Below are 13,742 nucleotides of genomic sequence, written 5' to 3'. Positions count from 1 at the left end.
TGAGTGGACAATTTTGTTGTAACTTAACAACACAAGATGGTTTAAGACGTTACGAATGTAGAACAATTTTATAAATAATCCCCTAAGTGTAATTAAACGTTTACAAAAGAGATCGATCCTATTCATCACTATGTTGTGGGACAAAAGAAACCCACCGCAATTATGAAACCCTGTATTGGACAACAGACGTTTTCGCATACGTCGATTCAATTAAGGACGGTTCAGGAAAGAGGGCCTGAAATTGTACAAGTGTACTTGCTTCTTTCAGCAGTAGCCCGTAGCTACTTACCTGGACACGTAGCAAAGTGGCTGAAACCATTGCTACTCACCTCCTTGTCCAGGTAAGGCAGTTTCGAGATAGAAACTTGTTCATGTTTCAGAGGCCTTTTCTCCAGAGCTCTCCCTGATAAGAGTCAGATGAGAGGGATCCCATCAAATTTGAGGTGAATCTACTAAATTTGTGTGAGAAAAACTTTCTTTCCCCATACTTTTCCACTCTGCTTACGCCAATTATTATTAAAATCTGTAACTTGATTTGGAATCAACCAAACCTCCAATGAATTGCATCATCGATGAGTTTCAACCTTTAATCACACAACTAACAGAAAAATACCTAAATCCCACTATTTCAAATCCTAAATGACTCCAGACACTTAAAAAGGAATTTGCAGAATTGATTCAACACTAAAGGCAAATTTTTAACAATGAAAAAGTATCCTTTCGCCTTTATTTTTGATAGAAAAACACAAACATAGTTACAAAAGATCAAACAGATTTTTAAGAAAACATTGTTATAATACTCTACAAAGAAGAAAAAAAACAATTAAACAACCTAAGTATAGTACAAAACGTATTAAATAATCTCAGTACCAAACACTATAAATAATACCTACAGATAGAAAAATATTACTTACAGTATAAATTTACAAAATACCTGTAAAAAAACCGTGGAATTTTGTCTAAATGTCGTAATAGGAACACCTTTCGATAAAGAAATAATAATACTCGCTTGAATTGCTATGCATGGGGGTTGTCAGTTCCAGTGACCTGAAGGTCATCTGCGTAAATGTGAGTGGGGGCTACAGGGTTGTCTTCACCTGAAAAATTGAATTAAGATAAATGCTAGGATTATCTTCACCTGGAAAACCGAAGAGAAAAAAGGAATTAATGCCATGCGCTTGCAAGCAGAGATTAGAGCAGATAAACAATACAAAAAGTGTACAAGACAAAGCTACACATTTTTTGAAAAAGCCTAAATAAGAGATAGATAAAAGCAGCAGAAGCAGTCAAGCTATTTCTACGTAAGGAAATTAAAAGCTCCAACAGACTGATAAGAAAAGATAAAATCTTTTGTTCATGAGGAGAATGAGCTTGTTCAGTAATTTATAATTCTTGCATTCTTGAAAATTAGAAAAAACATGGAAAAGGAATTCTCTCCTGTTTTTGGAGCAACATCAACCCATAAAATTGTGTACTTTGAGCTCCCACTAGAACGCAAGTCACCAAGAGAGTCAAAATGACGTCCAAGGAGATTTCCCGAGCCACGGTTGTGCGTTCCCTTTGGTGTGATCGATAGTCTTGTTTTATACTAATTTATTAAAAAAGAAACTAAAAAAATCGAAATCTTTCAATTTACATGAATATCATCAATTTCTTTAAGTTAATAAAGTACCTGACGATGGTTTCCATGAGGATTGAAAGATTCCGATGTTTTTGTCAACTTTGTGTTATCAATCAATGGATCATAGATGGTGCCAGAAAGAACGTGTGGTCGAAAGTGTGACCGCTGCGTCAGAGATCTCCTCAGGTGCTACTTTCCTTTTTTGACGATATGCGTTTTAATGGGAGCTATAAAGATGCAACTTCGAATTTTTTTCTGTATTGTTCAAAAAAATCGGACAAAATTCCTGTGAAAAATGTCCACTCTCTACCTCTCAAAAATGGAAGAATGGATCAGTTGCGCTGGTTGCAGAATTGTGTTTTGATGCTAGATTTTTGTAGATAGGCTAAAAATAATAGGACGTGTCCAAACCGCAATTTTCTATGTTCAATATTGACCGAGATATCACCCTTTGAAAAATCGGGTTTTTTATGTCATCCACCACCGTAGTGACACCTTTGGTTTCTTCAATCTTGCTTTCATCCGGGTTTCCCGTTGAATAACCTGTGCTCATGTGCGTCACACCGACCGATGAAAGCAAGGTGGAAGAAACCAAGATTGTCACTACTGCAGTGGATGACATCAAAAACCAGACTTTTCGAAGGGCAATATCTCTGTTAATATTGTTGCTAAATACGTTGCGGTTAGGACAGATCTTATTATTTTTAGCTAATCTAGAAGAATCAAGCAACAAAACACGATTCTGTGACCAGCGCAACTGACCCATTGAAAATTACTGAACAAGCTCATTGTGCAGAGTGCAGCAGAGCTAACTCATGGATTGAGGGACCAAGCATGCTTGAGTTGGAGCGATTACATACGATGAAAACAATTATAGCGATGGGAAAAGCCCCTGATATTTTTTAAAATATATCAGAATACAGAATGCTCAGAAATGAGACTCAGACTGCATTGCTCTAAAGCTACTGATCCATCTTGAGAATGCGTGGTTCTTTAAAAATGAAGCATATTCAAATTCATGCATAAGCACAATGGGTCAGATTGTGTTTAAGTGGAATCTTATAAGTATTCTGAAAGTACAACTCCAACTTTACATAAGCTCATGTTGGATTTCTATGAATATTTCATCCTTTTTCTCTTCATTTAGAGGCAGTGAAAATTGGCTGATTTAAAATGAAGGTGTAAGAAACAATATAAAAATATTAAGGGAGCTTGGATTACTTGGTGCCGTTACAAGAGTGTCTGTAATTTTTATTTCATGCTTACTGTCCAAAAATGCATTTTCTTTTATCAGGAGAGGCAGTAAAATGAAGCCATGCAACGGAATTGAATTTTAGACATTAGACAACCGACCAAAAGAACCCTACTTTTTCCCATATGAGTTGCTTGATATTGAAACCCAACAGTAGTATGATCGTTGAGATTTCGTGTCTGTCAACTGGAAAGACAAGATTGAGGAGGAATGGAGCTGTAGGATTGTTTGACTTTTTCAGATGTCCTCTTTGATGTACCCATGTTGGGTGGATTTAACAACTAGGTATTGGCAACTCAAAAGGTGACCTTAGCTCCTAATTGATTCCACCCAAAAGAGGCACGAAAACATAACTCCATTCCTCCTTAGTGCAGTGGCGTGAGGTGAGTTTAGTAACGCGACGAGCTGTAGCATTCGCCATGGGGAGGAGGGGCACAGCGCAAACCCTTTCCCCCTCCCCTTGTCAGGGAGACTCTCAGGCAAATGTTTAAAACAAGGATTCTCTACAATTCCTTTTTTACTCTAAATTACTAATAAAATCTGATGGAATGGCTGGAAATTGAGGACTTTTTAGGTAAAAGGACGTATTAGGACTGCAATGCTGCTAAGATTGTGCAATTTTTTAAAGTGTTTGCAGTGGAGGAAATTCATTCACAGTCAACTTACTTCCTTATAATAATGAGGAAAAATTCAGGGCAAATTCAGAGAAATATTCATAGCAGAACTATCATGTACAACTAGAAGACTATGTTGCACAAGCTTAGCAGCATTGCAAGCTTCATACGCCCTTTTACAGAAAAATGATTCAATTATTGTAGATAAAAAGCGGGTAAATTAGTACATAAAAATAAATCACTCACCTTTCAGCTCTTTGTCTGCGTTCTTCTTGTCTGCTGTGATGTACAGTCCAGTGAGCAAGAAGAAAAGTCCACCAAGAACTTCAACAAAACTTGTGGTGAAAAGAGCGTATTGTAAGCTGTGAAACAGCACCTCATCACTTGTCCCTTTTTCGGAGAGTGTCAGGCTCGAAGAGATATGGACAAGTAATGGGCCAAAGAGTGCTGGAGAACTGGCAAGTGTTTTTTGAAAAAACTCTGAAAGCTGCAAAATGCATTGAGCAAAAACAAATCAGAAAAACGAAACGACATTGATGGTGAGACTATAAAATCACATACCTCAGTTTGTGACATTGTGGATTTTCTATCACACTATATTTTTTTGAAGGCTAGCTGATCATTGATATTTTAAGAAAATTTGTTCAACTTCTGTTTGCTCTTTCACCTATCCTTCAACGTCTCTTTGCTTTTTCAAGGATACTTTTTGGAAATATTTTACAAATTTTACAAAAGCCTAGAAATATTCCCCCTGAATATAATGGGAGTGGTAGTTATGAGACCCTGAGATAATGTAAGATGCGTGAAAATGAGATACATGAGTTTCACTGGCTATTGATTGAATCGAGTTTAGATGCTGGATGCAGAAAATTTGACAATTTGGCAAGGACATTGATGTAAACATTTTAAGGTTTGTCTATTTTAATTAAGGAACAATTCGCTTGTGACTTAGATCGATAGAATGATAACTGAAAATTTTCAAAAATTGAATTTTTATCATTTTAGACATGTTTTGTTTGCGATTTTTTAGACATGAGAAACTTGATGGATCTTAATTAACACCATACCAGGAATGAGATACAAATCCAAAAAAGACAAATGATGTTGCAGGAAAAAGGACCGCCGCATGATTTTCCTTTGTTACTTTGGATATATGAAGAGTATGGTAAGAATATAGTAAAACAGACTTTAAGGTTGCTCTATTCTGCTTTTATTCTCAAATGCTACTATATTTTGATCCATCAATTTCAAAAAAAGAGACAAATCAAAACTTCAAGATTATGTGATAAAAGAGTCATTTTCTGGAAGTAAAGTGGTGTTTAAATTAATAGAAAAAAATTAAAAGAATAAAAAGACAATCCTACCAATCCAATTAAGTACGGGCTTCCGGCATCACCGAACGCATGAGAAATGAGAATTTGGAGAGCTTCAGCTGTTGATCGTCTGGTTGGAGCAACTACGTACTAGAAAAAATCAAAGTTTGATGAGTCACCTGTGCCATTTCATTTTAAATAAAAATCCTCCGATTAAATTTTTGATGGAGGCACATTGATCTCGATTTGAGGTTAAGTCAGTGTTAAACTAATATTTACATATGGTTATTTTTATGTCAAAAGTTTGATTTTGGGTGTCGTTTATACATGAAAATCCATGGCTGATACCTCGGAAAAAATTGCAGTTTTCATTTTTATGTATATAATAGGATAGAAATAATGCTGCAATGAGAGAAACAAGTCTAAAAAGTTTGCTTTATGTGTACCGACAAACTAATAAAAAGAAATTGAACACAGAAGGGTTAAAAAGTTAAAATTTAGACTCTCATTTTGAAATCAATTTTGGTGACAGATACAGTCCATCAACCACTAATAAATTGCTGTTTTGTCTGTTCAACACAAAACTATTGAAGGCATGAAACAACAGTTGTGGAGAAATTAATTCATGTTTAGGTTTAGTTTGATGCTTGATTTAAGAATTCAATTTTTTTAAAATTTGAAAAACATTTTTAAACTCTCAGAAATCAAATAAAGAACAAATTTAAAGGCTTATTATCATTTCTTTTTTAAGAAAATCTTACACATTGGACAACTGCACAAGGCAAAAGTTTAAGTTCTACGAGAAAAATTTCCTTAAAGTAATTTTGGGCATGACTGACAAATTAAAAATATCCAAAATCGATTTATGAGGGAGAAATTAGCATTTATGGTTTATATAAGAATCAATTAACATGATTTCATACGCAAAAAGTGACTTCAAGTTTAATCAGCGATTGAAAACTTATTACTTAATGTTTCGCAAATAACAAGGTTTGGTTTCACATAATTTCTTCTCTCTTTTGGAGCAAAGTACTTTTCAACTTTAAAAAAAAAGTAGGACTAGGAAAGCAGTAGTTTATTGCAAAACATCCCAAAATTAATTTAATTAGACTAACGTTGCAGTCTATGAGAAAGTAATTTGTCTTAAGAGGACTTTGGTTGTGAAAAGATCCATTTGACAAACACAGAGAATGCCGAGTTCTCACATACGAGTTGACTTTGGAAATTTTTGTCACTATGTTCCAAGTGAAATTTTGATGACGGAACATGCAATGTGGTGCTCAATTTTTAACCCTATTCAGCAGTCCATAAGTTTCGCCAATGGAGCTTTTGAAAGCAGCCTACCCGTTGAATAATCGAAATTTTTCTTACCAACAAAATGTCCGCCACAATGGACCAATTCAAATTAAGAAACAGTTGGCCAAAGAAAATGAAGATATAACAAAGTGTGATGTTGCTTTTGGCACAAACTGATGCGAAAAATAGTAACGGTGCGCTCATAAGTAGTCCAATGGCACAGATGTAAGGGTCTATTCGCGGGTAGTATGGTTTCAGTCTTTGAGCTATGTATGACCCAAGAGGGACGCCTAACAGTCCAGCTATCATAGTAATGATGCCAAACTTGTAGGTGACACTGAAAAAATAAAACACAGCCGTCTTGAAATTGGAGAAAACGTTTGGGTCTTTTGATTAAATAGATAGTTTCCACACTTTTTTGTAGGGGTATCCTCTGCTGACCAAAGCAGACAGATCACAGATCAAAATCATTTAGTGGTACATCGATGGCCAAAGTGGAAAACCACGGACAAAACATGTTATGGTGTTTCAAAATTTCCACTCCTATTTCTTTTTTAAAGAGAAACAAGCAAACTTCAGAGTTTGAAATTTACACACAATATTCTGCTAAAAGAGAAGAAAGAGCAAGGACGTTTTTAAGAAATTGCGTTAATTAATTTTGCAAAGAAAAAATAATAAAGAGAAATAATAAATAAAATAAATAAATAAATAAAAAATAATCAAAATAATTAGAATTAATAATATTTAAAATAATGAATAATAAGAAAGAATAAAGTACGAAAGGAAGTCAGATGAACATTGCAAATGGAGACACGTGATTTCCCACTTTGGCCATCGATATGGATAAAACTAGATTGGAACTATTGAGAGATAACCTGCGTATTATAAGGATGGGTTGGACCTAAATTTAGTCACCTGGGGATGAGGCTTGTTGTAATTCTACATTCAAACTCTGCTGCAAATTGCTAACTAATGTTAAATACCTGAAATGGTGGCCTTCAGCGAACAGAACGTTATTTCCTTCCAAATTTTTGCAGAGGTCCATTTGGATAGGTGTGCAAACAAGCATTTGGATGAAAGTTTCCCATCATAATCATTGCTTTTTTCCTAATATTCATCGTTTTCCACAGTTTTACCCTGAGATCCACAAGGCCGATTGAACTACATTTTGCAATTTGGAACTACAATATCTGGCTCAGTTCAGAAACAACGCATAAGCCATTAGTTTTCCCATGCACATAATTGTTTTAATAGATGAGCCAGAAATTGCACTTCCTAATTGCAAAATGAAGTCAGATGTTCCCTGGTTTTGTTACAAGCAGATATGTATCTCAAGATAAGCTCTTTGACTCTAAAGTATAATCCAAGTTGGATTACAAAGTGGGTGGGGCAGGGGCAGATCCCCTGTTATTAACACAGGGGCATGGCTTCCAGACAAAACGACTGCATAATTCCACTGAAAAAAAAATAAGATTTTCTTTCCTAAGAGTAAACTGGTCAAAGAAGCAAAACCAGTTCGGTACAAATGACAGAGTCATTTTTCCGGCCGCTGTCAAACAAGCCAATTATTAAACTTCCGGGATAGAAGAACGAAATGCAAAGTATGAGAAATTAATATTCGGAGAGATTGAATGTTAAGCTGAGAGATGGCTGCATGCATTAATGAGTAGTTTACTCATGAAAACATGACGAGAGGTTTGACATGATACAAGGTAATCAAGACTAAAGATAAAATGAATGGCAGGCGAAAAGAGAAATGCATAGATGGCCAAAAATATGTTAAATCATCAGATTTCTATCTTTGATCTGCTTACTTATTTCTTCTTTTAAAAAACCATGAAGTAGAGAAGTGTTCCATATAATTATCCGACCAAAGTATGAAAAATATGAGGAAGGATTCTGATGGAAGCTGAGGAAAATAACTTACTCATTCAGTTCTATATTCTCCATACCAGGTTGCAATTTGAGGCCTAGAAACACGAAGTTCGGTCCCCACCATGCTAGCGCGCCAGCTACGAACGCAACACAAGTGAAACCAGCTGTTGACAACATGAAACTATAACTGCAACCCAATAAAAAGGAGATATTATACAGTTTTCAAGAATAATGCACAGATTAAGACCAAAAAATAAATCTAGATTTCCGTTAAAAACAGCAGACTTCACAGAATTTTTAGAGCATAGTAGGTATATTTAAACAGATTTTAATGAGTTGCTTTGGTTTGTAAGTTAAGGTGCTTTTTAGATTTGTAATTTTCTTTAACTTAATAATCAAAATCTTACTAGGTGAAAGCAATTTAGCCCTGTGCAAGTCTAAAAAGAACGCTTACATATTCTTGAATCTTTTTGATGAAAGTAAAGAGCTTGAGGGTTTTTTTCTTCTTTTCACATATACATGGCTGTCCAAGGAGGCCAAATTTTCAGTAGATTTTGCACCCTTAAAACGTAAAATTAATCAGAAAAAAAAACCAAAAAATTCAATCTTACTTATGCACTAGAGCAGATATGTCCTGGGTCCAAGAAGTGGGAGAAAGGTGCGATTTGCCCTCGCTTTCCCCTCGAGCGGGGTCGACCATGAAAAAGAGTATTAAAATTACAGCGGCAAGACCCAAGACTGGGGTCACTCGCAATCCCCACTGCCAACTACCCATTAATTTTGCTGTTTCAGATCCGACAATATATCCTAAACCACTGAGAAACAAAGGAAGAGAAATAAATCAAATCAGTCAGAACAAAAATAGTCACATGTGATGTTTTCTTCAAAGTTCTACAGTTTTGTGTAACTTTCTCAGCATTAGCTTGCAGGAGACAATCAGAGGGAAGTGGCCATTAGACATCCATTTGCAACTTTTTTTTACTAAACCAACACCAAAACACCTACTGCTATCTACATACCTGCTCACTTTTCTAGAGGTGCATTGGTGAAAAAGTACGCTTTATTTTGTGATGTGTTTTTACATTTGAAAAAATGGATGGAAATCAGCGGGAAAAATGCAGAAATTGAAAAATATGGAAACCTCGAAAAATTGCACATCACACTGAAACTAAAAGTACACATCTCGGTTGCCATGTTTCAAAATCTTCACTCCTCTATCAGTTTTTCAGAGGTGACCAAACCAACATCATGGCTTGAATTGCAGATATTCTCAAAAAGGAGAAGAAAAATCGCCAAAGTTTTAAAACAAAAATGATGCTGGGCAGTTTTTTATGTAAAAAATGAAGTATGACAGGAAGTCTAAAATTCCATAAACCGAGATATGCATTTCAGTAGTTTCACCATTGACATACAGTAGCCGCTCGATAATTTGAAAAGCTTGATAATTCGACGATGACGCTGATCCCCTCGGGAAAATCGCGTCAATTCGAAAAATTAAGTGTATTCTTACCCCCTCCGTAATTCGAATTTTTCAGTGGGAAAACGCCTTTTGAAAAGCTCTGTAATTCGAAATATCTGTGCCGGGCGCTCTATAATTCAAAGTTTATAGGTGGTTGTTTTGCTGTACATACATATGTCAATGCCTGACGGATGGAGAACTGAGGAATTTACGATTAAATCCTCTGATTATCTGATTCGAATTATAGAGCGTTCCGTTCCACCACTTCGAATTATAGAGCTAATTTGAAACTCTCATTCTTTCGAATTTTTTCGTAGCCACTCTCCATAATTCAAAAACTTGTTATTTCGAAGCAAATCCCTGGTCCCTCCAACTTCGAATTATCGAGCTGCTACTGTACCACATATCCATAGATTTGTTTGTTAAAAAGTGTCAATTATTAAATCAAATTTTCCACTGATTCGTAGCAGCAAAATGAGATAGTTTTCATTCTTCATGGGGTTCATAAGCTCAGAACTTGGGCCTGTAAATAGTGAGGGATTAAATCACTGGCTGTTGTGCCCAGGAAAAATGTGAAATTGTTTTGATGCATTGTCAATTCAACAGAGAAGATTACCTGAAAACCTCTTCTTCTTTTGTTGGTTTAATGGCTTATAAATTTGAAAACTAGAAATCCTTCTGTCGCAAAAGTCTTTGAGATGGTGGTGGTCATGCAACAAAAGAACAGAAAAAGAGATGGAAATTTTGTATACAAACCTCCCGACAGGAATGGCGAAATAAAATAGAGCTAGCATTCCAGACCTCATATCTTTCACAAATAAGTCACTAATTATAGTAGGTGCAATAGTAGAGTAACTTGCTTCTCCGATTCCAACAAAAGTACGGAACATGAGGAAAATATAATAATTCTGAAAAACAAGAAGTAATAAATTAATGTGATGTAAACATTTTTATGATTAGTTTCTACAAATAATCTGTTGCTCCATTATGTAGTAAACATATAATACCAGGGTAGCCACAGAATTTAGAAAATGAAATTTCCTGGCATTTCCCTGATTTCCCTGACCATTGAAGATGTGACGGATGGTTCAGAAGGCATAATTGAAAACTTTTCTGGTAAAATTTTTGTTCAAAATCTCAAACCCATTCTAGAAAGCAAATGAAGGTGATTTAACAAATTTTCCCTGACATTTTCGTCATTTTCCCTGACATTTCCCGGTTTTCCCTGGCCGTGGCAACCCTGCATGTAACTTTACAAACCACAATACCACCACCCAAGAATATTGTTGATTCTAGTGTCGGTGCTAGCCACGGGACAGGTATTGACAATGAAGCTCCAAAACCACATATCTCAGTTTGCAATGTTGCGGACTTCCTGTCAGACTTTATTTTTTAAACAGATAAAATTCTCAATGTCGATACTCAAAAACTTGTGAGATTTTGTTTTTTAAGTACGAGACAAATACTGGAAAAACTTCAAGGAATGATGCAGATCAGTTCTCTTTGAAAAAATAAAATAGGAGCAGAGATTTTTTAAACACAGCAAACGAGATACATGATTACATCTGATACTCTGATTACATGATACTCTGTAATACAGAGTATAAGCCAAGATATCTTAAACTGTATAATTTTTCAAAAGATTTAAACACTTTCACAGATTTTTGGAGTTCAGATGAAAAACAAAAAACTCAGTTGACAACTTTATGGTTACAGTAAAGGATAAATCATTTACATACAAGACTTTCCTCTTTTTAATACAATGGAGCAAAAAGCAGAGGGAATCTTGTAAGCTCACCAAGAATTGAAGACAACAACAGGATACAGAGATTAAGTTAAAAACATGAATTTCTACACTTGCCAGCCATCTTGATGGTAAAGTAATTTCTTTTGACAACTTTCTGTGATTTATTGACTTATTCAATGAGAAAAAAGAGAAAAAGCGCTAAAATTTTTTTTTAAAAGTAGATTGCATACTTACATCAGAAACAGAACATAAAAAAGTTGTGAGAGACCATAAAAAAACCCCAAAAGCCATTATTATTCGCCTGCTGTACCGGTCTCCAAGGTAACCGAACAAAGGCGCAAATATCATGTAACTAAGAACGAAAGCTGTTTGTAACAGTCCACTCTCTCCATCTCCTATTTTATAATGATCCTTTACATCAGTCAAAATTCCTGAAACAGACAGAAAAAAACGATTAAATATGACAACTGAAAACATTTGTAGTACCTAAGTACCTGGCTGAAAAGGTTCATTTCATTGAGTCATTTCCCTATCATTTCCTCTTTACATTGAGCAGATTGTACATTTAGTCATATTAAATATGGTTTTGATATAAAATCAAAACTTCCATTGAAACTGAAATTTAAAGGTCATCACCATAAACTCATGAAATTTTTGTCGTTCAGAAAATCCTGCTCTTGTGTACAGAAGATCTTAGGAAAGTTATACAATAACACTATTGACAATTTTTGACTGCATTGTGAGCTCAGAAAATCTCATCATAAAAAATTAGATGCCTCTAGCTATTAGGTAATGAGTTTGTAGGCTCTGGAAATCTGCCTGACCTTAAGAAAAATAAATCCTGCCATGTCATTTGTGAAAGGAACATTTTCCTGAAACGTACACAGGATCAATGATGAAAAAAACAGTGTCGGTGTGTAGTGTTGCAGAATTGGTTGACATGATATAATCGGCAAATGTGGAAATATGTCAGTTGCGAAACTGATAAGAATATTCATGGGGAACCAAGGCCGAGGCGAGAGCTTTAAGATAGAAAAAACTCATCCTGTGCACAGCAATAATCAGGATGGATTAAAGCCGAAGGAGGGTTATTAACAGGTCTATTTGGTGTATAAGACGAGGGGTCACGGAGAACACACCCCCCTCGGAGATCCTCATGGGTAAATGATGCAAGTTCCATACCTGCGATCGTGTACCGATCCATATAGTTGATAAGATTTACAAAACATAAAATGATGACGGTAGTCCATTGATCTAGAGTTGTACGTTTTTCAGGTCTACTGTCACAATCGTTCTTCTCTTCCCTTTCCAATCCACTCATATTAGGAACGATGATATCCACACTCTCATCATCACTGTTCATGAGGTGTTGGTGCGAATTGTTGGGCGGAATACCGCCAGGTTCCATGTTCATGATTGCTAGCGAATGTCTGTTGACGGCTTTCGGAGCCGGCGTGTAACGAAAAAACAGAGTCTAACTCTACCCGCACCATAAATGAAACTTATTTGAAGCACGACACCAGAATCCAGCTACGGAGGAGTCATTTTCGAAAATTTTGACAACTGTCAAATGTCAACATTGGGGCGATGACGTCATCCACGTCACCACATCACGAATCAGCTGTTGTTCACCATTCATCAACCCGCGAATTTATGAAATAGCGCGCGGGACTCATACAGGGTGGGAGGGGGGACAGGGACGCGGAGGATCTACGAAAGGGATGAACATCGGTGGCAAATATCGAAAGTATCCAAAAAATAATCATTTTTTTTCTTTCAGGAATAACTAATGACCGACAGCTAAAAAAAAACTCATGAGTCCCACTCTCGCGCAAATCGATTCGAAGAGCAACAATGTGTGCCCCCACCCATTACGAGTAAGCTTTTGTCCTTAATTACATGATATTTGCACCTTTGTTCGGTCACCTTTTGGAGACCGGTGCAGCAGGCGAATAATAATGGCTTTTGAGGTTTTTTATGGTCTCACAACTTTTTTATGTTCTGTTTCTGATGTAAAAATACAATCTATTCTAAAAAAAATGTTGGCATTTTTTCTCTCTTTTCTTTTCTTAAAATAAAAAAAATCCGATGATCACTTTTGCACAAAATTTTGTTTGTTGATTCTTCATTCTTTCAACAATATTCTCTTAAAATAACGCGGCAAAAAAGTCAAGCAGCACTCTCTTAAAAAAATGAAAAAAACGCATAAATGTGTAATAAGAATCACAATTGAAGGGCTTGAAAGACAAGGCGCATAAGTGCAGTTTTTGAAAAAAAATGAGATATTGATGATTCCAAGTGAAACTAGTCATAATGCATATTCTGAGAAAAAAATCCGATTTTTAAGCATCAAAAAGTCAGTTAAACTCAGTTTGAACTTTCTTTCCGCCATAAAGATCCATGTAATTTTGAAACTTCAAACACACATTTCTTGAAATAACAAAAACTGCACTTGTGCTCCTTGTTCTCTAAGCCCCTCAATTATTGAGATCGATGGTTTAGTACTTTCACTATTGATACACTAGTTTCTTGCTACCTGTGTAATAAAAATATTTCATTAATTTT

General features: G+C 35.6%; 1 protein-coding gene across 2 annotated transcripts; it reads right to left on the bottom strand.

Annotated features, from left to right (window-relative positions):
* Positions 1-695: 695 nt before the first annotated feature.
* Positions 696-12,762, bottom strand: spin (lysolipid transporter protein spinster). Of its 2 annotated transcripts, none has more exons than XM_019048660.2 (9): positions 12,360-12,762; positions 11,412-11,608; positions 10,187-10,338; positions 8,583-8,786; positions 8,024-8,158; positions 6,172-6,433; positions 4,852-4,950; positions 3,734-3,974; positions 696-1,138 (listed from the first exon to the last, which is right to left on the bottom strand). In XM_019048660.2, exons 1-9 carry the CDS (start codon positions 12,589-12,591, stop codon positions 1,080-1,082), a joined length of 1,581 nt encoding a protein of 526 aa, XP_018904205.1. In that variant the 5' UTR covers positions 12,592-12,762; the 3' UTR covers positions 696-1,079. The 2 variants fall into 2 exon arrangements, with proteins under 2 accessions (XP_018904205.1, XP_018904197.1); XM_019048652.2 differs by having other exon boundaries at positions 696-1,097.
* Between the last annotated feature and the right edge of the window lie 980 nt (positions 12,763-13,742).

Source organism: Bemisia tabaci, chromosome 8, assembly GCF_918797505.1.
Source record: "Bemisia tabaci chromosome 8, PGI_BMITA_v3".
NCBI lineage: Eukaryota > Metazoa > Arthropoda > Insecta > Hemiptera > Aleyrodidae > Bemisia > Bemisia tabaci.
The sequence above is the reverse complement of the archived record's forward strand: the minus strand, read 5'-3'. Positions and strand labels throughout refer to the sequence as shown.

Coding starts and splice junctions, on each gene's coding strand:
- spin (XM_019048652.2), bottom strand. CDS start 12,591: ATGAACATGGAACCTGGCGGTATTCCGCCCAACAATTCGCACCAACAC. Junction 8,159..8,582: donor ATATCTGCTCTAGTGCATAA/GTAAGATTGAAT, acceptor ATTGGGTTGCAG/TTATAGTTTCATGTTGTCAA. Junction 1,098..3,733: donor CGCAGACAAAGAGCTGAAAG/GTGAGTGATTTA, acceptor TCAATTTTTCAG/GTGAAGACAACCCTGTAGCC.